Source organism: Vanessa cardui, chromosome 11, assembly GCF_905220365.1.
Source record: "Vanessa cardui chromosome 11, ilVanCard2.1, whole genome shotgun sequence".
Lineage (NCBI taxonomy): Eukaryota > Metazoa > Arthropoda > Insecta > Lepidoptera > Nymphalidae > Vanessa > Vanessa cardui.
In genome coordinates, this window is record NC_061133.1 from 6,370,965 (window position 1) to 6,381,980 (window position 11,016).

The 11,016-nt window shown below is 31.9% G+C and overlaps 1 protein-coding gene across 1 annotated transcript; it reads left to right on the forward strand.

The window, feature by feature from the left end:
• The first annotated feature begins 486 nt into the window (after positions 1–486).
• On the forward strand, positions 487–10,720 carry LOC124533714 (intraflagellar transport protein 81 homolog). Its single transcript, XM_047109166.1, has 11 exons — positions 487–650; positions 1,347–1,552; positions 3,568–3,755; positions 4,805–4,926; positions 5,043–5,174; positions 5,416–5,547; positions 6,572–6,772; positions 9,082–9,201; positions 9,266–9,439; positions 9,539–9,925; positions 10,467–10,720. The coding sequence occupies exons 1-11, from the start codon at positions 504–506 to the stop codon at positions 10,632–10,634; spliced, it is 1,977 nt and encodes a 658-aa protein (XP_046965122.1). The 5' UTR covers positions 487–503; the 3' UTR covers positions 10,635–10,720.
• Positions 10,721–11,016: the final 296 nt, after the last annotated feature.

The window sequence follows — 11,016 nt, forward strand, 5'->3', positions numbered from 1 at the left end:
CGCATATAGGAAAGAATAATTAAGATTAATAGTCAAATTGACACCAGGTGGTTTTTTAAAGACAGTTACGTGTACACTTTGAGATACCTGATGACACCCACTATTAATCTTAATTATTCTTACGTGTGCGAATAGGTTGGTATATTTTTTATAAAGCTTACTTTTAAAAAATGGTGTCAATATAAAAAAATAGGGTTGAGTCCTTATTTTTACATATTGACATCATGATCACATTTAAATATTATAAAAAAAGAGAGCAGCAGCGACTCAGCCTGCGAGCGGTGAGTAGTTTAGTATATTTAGTTAGCGTTTTTTATTTTATAAACTATGACTATGATGAAATGGTCCGGCACCGGTACGGTTGCAGCACTATGTAGACAAAGCTTTATGCTTTACGTGGATTGTTGCTATTTGGGTTGCTAAGGTAACGCAAGCGACAACGCAAGAACTCTGTGATAATATAGGCAAAATTTTTATCAAGAAAATATAAAAAACGATTCGAGATGACTGAACAGATAAAATACATTGTAAAGGAATTAAATACGACATTGGGTCGAAACTATGATCTGATAAAATTTGATGCATTGGACGAGAAGCAGTTGCTGCAGGTTCTCGTGGACTTGCTAGTAAATTTCAATGCTGGAGACAAGGTATAGTATATATTTTCGTTTTAAAGTATTTATACGACAAAATAAAGCATTATTCTTACCGTGGAATGTCAATTGATAAAGATCAATGAAATCATAATTGTAGTCTTGCAGAAATGCTACATTAATTGTAATTAGTGCAACCATTAGCAGTTACTAATGTTGTGTGGTAGCGTTAACACTACAGATCGATTTCATACCTACTACATAGTTGTGTGACAGTTTTTTTGTTATTTTTTTTTATACATTTGCAAGATGCTTGTGTTTCAGTATATAATATTGTATAAATCAGAACATTCTTCTTTGCTATAGTTAAATTACTATTAAAATGTACTTTCCAAATGGTACCATTGTTACAAAACATTTGATAAGTGATGTAGGTATAAATAGTAGTAGTATAATACATATATACTTCTATACTTTAATTACAAATGTGAAAGTAACTTTGTCTGTTTGTCAGTCGCTCTATCACGACCAAACTGCTGAGCCGAATTTAATGCAATTTGGTATGAAACAAACTTGAAATCCAAGAAAGGACATAGGCTACTTTTTTGCCTGAGACATTACAACTAACGCCATAAAATGCGAGCTCGCCGCGAATACTATTTATCTTATAAAGAAATTTAATCGATCGCGCTAATAAATAACAAAAGAAAAAAATATAACTAAAATCTTTCAAATAGTGTTTGTTTTAAACAGCTTAATATTCGCGAAGAAGATCCTGAAACAGTAGCAGTGAGACTGTTAGAAATGTTAGGAAATGTTAAATACCGGCCTCCAGCTGGCACTGAACCGACTTTATTCAGGTCGCAATTACTCGCTGGAGATACGCGAACTATTCATCATGCCTTACACTGGCTTCTGTCTAACAAAGAACAAGTTAAAAATACAGCATATCTAGCCAAGTAAGTTGTTGTTTCTTTGTCGCATGCGTCTGAAATCGTTTAATATAAATAGCTGTCGGAGACATTGGTAATATATTTTCTTTGTAGTTTGATGATTCATTTATAAATTAACGCCTCCTTATTTCATACCTAGTTATTATAGTTTCATCAGGATATTAATGCAACCGGCTTGTGTTCATTGAAAGTCAAAAGTTTACATACGTTCGCTCTGATGAAATATATAAAGAGATATATCTAACAGCTAATAGCTGTAGCTGTTAGATATATTTCTTCTGTTTGTAATATATGTTTATAAGGTAAATATATCAATAATTGATTTAAGTAATATAAATTCATACTTGCTGAGATTTGGTATTATTAATCTGTGGTAATCGGTATTCAAGCACGTTAAACCCGATGTCTAGTTTAGACTTCTTTTCTATATCAGTTACCTATTGAATACAATTTCAAAATATCTTCACAAGGTAAGGTACAATTGTTAATCGTAAATCATTAAATTGCGGCGATCCTCCGCTACTCATTCTTCGAGTGCTTTAGTATTACAAACATTTCCAAAATTTGTTTTTAAATATTTGGCTGGAAATATTGTTGTTGATATTATTGATTAAATATTTTTCTTTACATGTTCATGTTTCATGTTTTTGAAAGAATGAGTTCCAGTTAAAAAAATGATCAACGCACATACCAAGTAACGTTCAATATTTATAACAGTTATTTAATAGAAGATATACTTAATAAGAACTGTGTACAATTATTCTTTAATTCATAGCATATCTCTGTGGCCAACTTAGGCAATTGAATTAACCAGTACTTTTTATTATGATACTGGACACCGCTGCGTATGGTTTTATTTGTATATAGAGAACATTAATGCATACTTAGATTAATGAAATGTCTGGTTCGACTGCCAAAACTGAGGAAGAGTTGAAATAAATTAGCCTACTAGCTCAATAAGTACATGCACACTTGTAAAATAGATAGTGATTTATCGATTTTCGAGCACGAGTGTTAGACTTATATACTATATAATAAAGGTTTACTTTTACTTCTTTTGTAGTGCATCATTTTCTTTTTTCTTGTCCTACTCTATTTAAACATTAATATTCTAAGGATACATGTTCTGTATCAAGAAATACTAGGTACAGAAATTTAAGCCGTAAAACGTAAGCCTTGGCATATAAATAATGACTTATATCTCTGCCAGTATACACATATTAAAAGACTACTATAATGTCGTACCAATGTCGTCTCCATATTTCAACTTAATTAAGTAAATTCTTAAAGCATAAACAAAACCTATGTTAAATTTGCAGTTGATGATGATGATGTTTGTATTTTCTTATTTGATAATTGATCTAGTAACTAGCTCATAACACTGCAGATCCCAAGGTCTCGGGAGTACACTCGGGAATGAAAAATTATTGGATTTGTGTATATAAACTTTAAAATTCATAGTACCAACGCGAACTTGGAAGTAGCCTTTGAAATAAACTTTATAGTGTATAATAGTGTACTTTAGTGTTTTGGGAAACACGTAATGTAATTAATACTGCGGATGAAATTTTACCGGTCGTATCGGATTTTCTCTCCCAACGGAATAGAAGAGCGAAGAAATATAATAGTGCGTAAATACAAGTGCAGTCTCATTTTATGAATGCACCTGTGCACAATAATAGCAAGAACAATGCACTTAGAGTCAAACTTGCTTTAAGTGGAAACTTGATCGATTTGTGATTTTTGTTATTTTTGTTTTATATTACAATGTTTTTAAAATTGTTTGTTTCCCAAATAAATAAATCAATTAATAAACTTGAGTTTTAAGCACAGCGATCGTTCGCGTGTAAGAATGGCTTGGCTAATCTGTTTACTTTTTGAACTAACGCGTTTGACAAACATTTGTGAGTAAATACACTCTACAGCTGTTATCCTTAGCGTTCGTTTGATATAAATAAATAAAAGATAAAAATATAAATATCCAAGTAAATGATAGCGTAAAAAAGTATATTATTTTGCAGGTACTTGAAAATCCCTGATATACCAGCTGATGTCGCGAGAAACAGTTCGGTACAAGACTTACTAGAACTGTATCAAAACTTAATAGATGAATTTAAAGATGTACATAAAAGAACAAGGATGCTGCAGAAAGAAAATGCGTCTGAAATCATTAATGATATAAAAGAAATGGCCGTCGAGAGAGACATTGGTATATTATGTATTTACTGTTCTATCTAGCAGCAATATTTTTTGGAGCAATACTTACATAGCACTTGCTATTTGAACCGTGAGTGAGCCAGTATAGCGCAATGAACGTAGCAACTCAGTTCCTCAAAGTTGTTGGCTCATTGGTGATTTCAATACATTTGACCGACAGTGACCACTTGCCATCCACTACCACCATGGGTGTCATGTCATAAATATTCTGAATTAATAAAAAAAAATATCGTCGATGTAGTTTGTAGTTATTATGCTTTCATATTTCTAATTAAGGTTTGTAGTTCGCTTTGTAGAGCAAATTATATTATGCAATCAGTGCCTACAAGGTTACGATGAGGTCAAAGTACTCAATCGAGGAGTCTATGTTATTTACATTCCATAGTTTCTCTGTATATCTATCTTTTGCTGTACAATATTATTCGACTTATGTCTGAATAAATAAATAAGTTACACTCATTTAATACTGTAAATAATAAGAAGCAATCATAAAAATAATTCAGTTAATTGAATTTATTTTTGATCAGGATTAAAGTTTAATATAATGAATAAAAAAATGTACTCTTTGACTGCAGTTTTTTCGATTGCTTTAAATTTGTAAAAGTATTATTTCGATGAAAATTCATCATAGATATGATCTCAATAGCTGGACTGAAAATTGTATAGAATACTAACAAAGCAAGCAAATTATTTGTTGAATTTGAATAGTCTAGAAATTAAAGGTGTTCTTTTAAATATTGTCAATAAATACGTTTTGGAAATAGACATATAACTGTATACTATGAAGAATCTTTCACGTATTTAATTTGTGATTATAATCAATAATTCGGTTGTGAAGAAAAACATCGCGAGAAAACCTGCATGCGTCGTATGGTATTCTTATAAGTTTTTGAACACCTAACAATCCAGTCAGAGCAGCTTGTTGGAATATACTTCAAACCTTCTTTTCGAAGAAAACTTTACCAGTAGTTACTGTTATATTGTATTGTGATTGTTATGTATAACATTACTTATTAATTGAAAAAAAAAAATTCTTGCCAGTGATAAAGCGTCTGGAAAACGTTCAAGTACATTTGATGGACGTGAGAGACAAGGAAGATTTGTTAAATGTAAGCAAACTTCTGCGACTACAACAAGAAAAGGCTAAGGAGTTTGAAAATCAGGTAATTAAAAAAAACATGTATCAATATTCATATATTTGGTGCTTTATAAAAATAAGTTTGTAGCTGTTTTTCTCAAAAGTGCGAGAATTAAGTATGTTTTGATTCTGATTTTGCAGTATGATATGCAGCAGCTGCAGCTAAAAACTGCGTCGGAACAGTTGAAGCGTTATTTAAACGTCATTCACGGCCAGAGCGCTACTCCCAAGAGTGCATCCGACGTGATCAAACATTTACAAGAAGAAATACAGGTTGCTTTAACTTTTCTTGTTACTTTTTTTTTATAATTAGGATGAAGTAGTTTTATCAACATGTTATTATATTAATGTAGATTAAATTAAATATCTGCGTTTTGTAGTTGAATTTTGTGTTGTTTTGTATATTGTGATATTTTGATTATTCCTTGAGACAATTTATATTCAGTTGTATTAAAAATGTAGCTATTATTTAACTTAAATGAAAGATATCTTGAAGTTCCGTTTATATTTTTAGTTAAATAGCTATCTGATGAAAGAAAAACTGCCCCAAGAAAGTGCCAATTTACAGAAGGAACTGAATATTATGCAGACAATTGCTTCGGAACAGCACCCGACGAGGTCGGATTTAATCACAGTTCAAGATAAGGTATAGAATTTAACTTTTAGCTTGATTTTATTACTACGATTTTAAGTAGCGGAGTAAAACTTGAAATCCACCCATGAAATGGATGGAAACTTTTTAATACTTTATCTTTGCAACTTCGTACAAGAGATAGCAGGTATTTTCAAATGTTTTTACAGTATTATGTTAAATACTATGAAGGAGTTCCTTAAATAATGAGTTTCGTGTTACGTGTATATGATGACCCCTAAGCTTGGCATTATTATGAATGCCCAAAACGGTGCCTCACCACCACCGTCGCATGTGACTCGAAAACTTCCTAATAGAATAATAATAAAATTATATTGAATAATGAAATAAAATTAATTATGTGTACAATACAACGTAGAAGATGATATTGAAGCAAATTATGAAGTTAATGAAATTGACACAGTAGCAATGTCGACGCGACTCGTAGTTAAATTGTAATAATAATTTATACGTGGCGATTATTTATAATGATGATAATATAACATGTAGCCCTAGCTACGTGTACAACAACAACAGCCTGTAAATTCCCTCTGCTGGGCTAAAGGCCTCCTCACCCGCTGAGAAGAAGGTTTGGAACATATTCCACCACGCTGTTCCAATGCGGGTTGCTGGAAAACATGTGGCAGAATTTCCATGAAATTTGTCACATGCAGGTTTCCTCGCGATGTTTTCCTTCAGCGCTAAGCACGAAATTAATTATAAAGACAAATTAAGCACATGAATCAGCGGTGCTTGCCTGGGTTTGAACCCGCAATCATCGTTTAAGATGCACGCGTTCTAACCACTGGGCCATCTCGACTCTTACTACGAGCTACGTGTACGGCAACCACTTAAGTGCACTTTCGGACACATTTCGGGTCTAATTGATCCAGAGGGTGTGGACCCTGACACACTGGGTCAAAACTCAATGGAAAAGCCCGGGCTTTCCGCTTTCTAAGTCCTGACTTAGAAGTGTACCTCGAGAAAATAAAGAATACTTTTGTTTAGTTTTTGTTTGTACGATAATCTTATACTATAGATAGCAACAGTGAATAGCGAGATAGAACAATTGGTACAACGTCGCCTGGCCGCGTCTGACCCTCAAGAAGACAAGCTTGCGCCGTTTCGGCAGCAAGCTGCGGTCATCAGGCGCAATAAAGAGTTGAGCGCTACTCGTGTTCACGAGCTTACAACTTCGTTGAAAGAACAAGAAGCGACGTTGGCTGATCTACGGTCACAGGTTTGTATAACAGCTGTTGAATAAACGTCACAGAATTATACGTACACAATATTTTTTTTATATTCGCTGCAAGCATTATTAGACTGACACTTAACCCACAGCTTTACCAACATGTTAGAGAGGTGTATTTGGTGGATGTGTGACAATTAAAAAAAACCCTGAGACATTATTTTTATTATGAATATTACACATAAAATATAATTTCCTTGCGTATGCTTGATTATGACCTGAAAGAAAGATTTTTAACATTACACTTTTAAAAATAAATCAAATTATGGCTGTAGTCTGATGCATGATGGTCTATTCGGAAGGTCCAATTTTGGTTCATTCTTGCCAGCCTTGTGACAAATGAATGCCCAATTACGCGGGTAATGTTAGCTTTCAAGTCTTGAATCGTAACTGGCTTATCGACGACGACTTTTGACTTTATGTAATCCCAAAAAAATCGTTCAAAGGTGGTGGAAACCAAATATTGCCGAACGAACAAATATCACTAGTAGTCTGTAAAAACATGAAAAACATGAATCATTCACTAATATTAGTAATATTTTGCAGATATCACGTCGATTTTAATGCAATAATGTAACATTAATTGATTAACTTTCGCATTTTATTTCAATATTAGTCAAAAATGTAGTAAGTGCTTTAAATCTGAAGCTCTTTACACTTATTAAAATATGTTCAAAATATCTTACTGAAGCGCTTTTACTTTCAAAATAAAGATGACTGAATTGATGATGATGATGAATCACAACTAAATAATTAGCAATAAGATAGGATTTAACATGTTTTTTCAAATAAACCAAAGCAATATTTATATTACCTTCATTACTATATAGTATTAAATGAAATCGTTTTTCGCCGCCTGTACGCTTAAATCTTTTAAATAACATAAACAACAGATTGATTCATCAGGAAGATTTATATGTATAATGCATGCGTATTATATAGTAGACAAGAGCGTTACGTCGTAGAACTTCAACTTTCCTACCCGGAAAAAATAGTGCTTTTCTTTTTATTTTTAATCTGTAATCTAAGAGTTTTGTATAAAACCTTATTGTACCTGCACGAAGTCGTGACAGGTAGCTAGTAATACTACGTTCTATGAAATGATTTCCAAACAGCAATCTTGAACGTAAAGTCTTTTAAGAAATACTGTTTATATAGTGTTGTGCAATTTATAGACATGCTTCTATTTTAGTCACACTTTGACTTTGAAACTTGACCCAGTTTTAGTCAAGTCGGTGAAACCATTTATGTGGTATTGTTATTTTCCCATTGATAGTTCGCTTGGTTTAGGTCGATAAATGAACTCTGTATTCATTCTTAAAATTGAGGTAGACTTTTCAATTCACATAAATTTCCCTTATTGTCACGAAGTTCAAATAATTATTTCAAAACAGATTTATGTTTCCCGTATATTTAGAAATGTTACTTTACTATATTACAATAGTTTTATTCAGAAAATCAATTAAGATAATATGTAATAGTAAAAAGAGTTGCTATAAATAAATTGTGGTAAGTGTGTGTAACATATATTTAACTTTTGTTTAGACATTTCATGTAAATCAATGTAGTTTAATTTAAACATTAACCATATAAAATAAAGAGTTAAATACATTGAAATTAAAAAAAGAAGTAAAACGAATTTTGATTAAAGAAATATGCCTCTATTTTATTGCTTTATATATAATATCATTAAAGCAATATTTATGTACGTTTATTAGAGAAATAATCGGCTAAGCCACGTCGATCAGATACTGGGGTATTTTTCCCATTTCAAGTAATCGGTCATTATGTCGAAGCGTCGAAAGATTCGTCTCAGATAATTTCTGTGCTATTTCTTTTCTAAATGATGTTGGAAGAAGTCTTTGATCGGGATTAGGTATTAAGATAACTCTGTATAAGTAATCCATCTTTTTCTATTTTTGCTTTTCTTATCTTTTGAAATGAACTTGATGGAATCGAGTATTCTATAATGATAAAAGCAGTCTCAGGATGATAACAGAAATTAAATTGTTTCGAATAATTAACTTCTTAGATGAGAAAACACTTTGCGAATGAAACGATATCCAGAAGGCCGTTTCAAAAGTTTTTTTATTGATAAATTATTTATATTTATTGGTTAATGAAGAAAGTGAAAAGACCCGCTGAGATTTATTCACCGTTTTCTTCTTAGTTTCTTCATAAGAAACGATGGTAGATTTTTTTGACTAGCTATTAGTAAGTGTAATGCTTTTATATATTATTATATAATCATTGGATAAAGATTTTTTGTTTGATTTTAAATATACATTTTTATTTCCTAGGTGAAACAGCTTCTTGGGGACATGGTTCTTAGAGGCGAAGAGTTGAAGAAGTATGTCAATTCACTTCGTGTTAAAAGCAATCTCTATAAACGACAGAGAGCTAATCTTTCAACTTTTAAGGTAATATTGTAGTCGTTTTTCATTATGTTGAATTTTAAATATAAAACAAAAGTTTTTATTTTAGGTAGAAGCGGGTATTCTGACAAGGACATTACACATTTTGAGTACTAACGATCCTACAATTGAAATGGCCCTCGTGAACCACAAGAAAATGAAAATTGATGACGATGATATTGTCGAAAAAGGCAATGAAAAGTTGTCAGATTTGACGAAGAAATCATTGCATGATTTATCTCAAGTAAGTAAAATTATTGAAAATAGTTTCTATTGGTTTATATTAAAAAATATATTTTCGAACATGTTAAATAAAATAAAAAAAAATTTAATTGAATTTTAGCTTGTAGCACAAACGGCCCAAAAACTATCGCAGGTGAGTCAAGAAATACAGCCATTGGGTGATAAAGTGAAACCAATTAAACAAGAATTCCAAGAAGTTCAACAGCAGTACGAGCAGAAGAAGAGAATTTACGAAGCGACGTCTATCAACATCTCTTCACAGATGGATCCTCTAAAGAATCAAGTGAAAGAGTTGACCGACCAACTGAACAGTAAGGAGAACGAATGGAAAAATTTAAGGCAGAAAATCACGAAGGCGGAAGGTTTGCAAGAAGTTGTTATGTTTGAAATGAAAAATTCCATGCAGTCTCCGAGGAAACTCTCAAAAATGGAAGCTTTGAAAAAAAATGTTGCTGACATGGAAGAGGCTGTCAAGATTTTAGAAGAGGTTTGCTATGTTTTTATAAATATCAGCGCAACAATGAATTTATTATGTTACATGAAATATTAGAAACTCCGTATTTTCCAGCAGTAATGTTGAAGAATACGAGCAAAAACCGTCTTGGATTCAGTTTTTCCTCATAGTATTTAGCTAAACATTTAACTATTGCATCAATCTACAAGACAAAAGCAATTTTATTTAGTGACGCTTACAGCATGCAAATTTCGCAAGTCGGGTTTAGTGACTCTCTTTACATAATTCCCGAGTGTGCTCTAGTTTCGAGCGACACGTGTGACGAGTGCATAGTAGATAATCTGAATTGTAATGTGCTCCACGCACAGCTCTTACTCACAAAATTCTTGTTATTATAAATGCGTCGGGACAGAGATAGATGGCCTCTTTTCTCGCAAGCTTGTAAATACCTAGTAATTTTGTTCAATGAAATAAATATGTAAACACAAAAGTTAGATTCTAAACTTACTTTTTAAAATAAATTTAAAATGATTGACTATCATTATTTAACTTAATTCAGTTTTGAATGTTTTAGGAACAAAGGGCAATAAGTTCTCGTCAAGGAATAGTGCAGGAGCAGACTCGACTCTGGCAGAATATATTACAGCTGCTGCGTTGCAAGATTAAGGCGCGAAACGAGCCCGCCGCGCGGCAAGGGCGCATGCACATCACTCAACACTCGCAAATGTTGACTCTTACATAAAAACGACGCCATTTTATTCTTTGTGAAAAAAGGAATAATTATCCGCTTGTTAATTTTAATGCTAACAAAAACAAGATTAATTTACTAGTAGGAAAGAAATTCAATAATATGTATTTAATAAATATACATTTAAATAAAATAAATTTCTATATCTATTATAAATATGTAGTTTTTTTTCTGTTATGTTAACATTTACCATTCTTTTGTTTTAATAATATTAATATTTAAAGCTATTCGGTTTCAATAATGATGCAAATTACATATATTAGATGTGTTATTTGATTCTTGTCGAAGTTCTAAAATTTTTTAGAACATGAAAAATATGTACAAAATAATTTTCCTAAATCAATTTTGCGTAAAAGATAAGCTTATACACCACGAT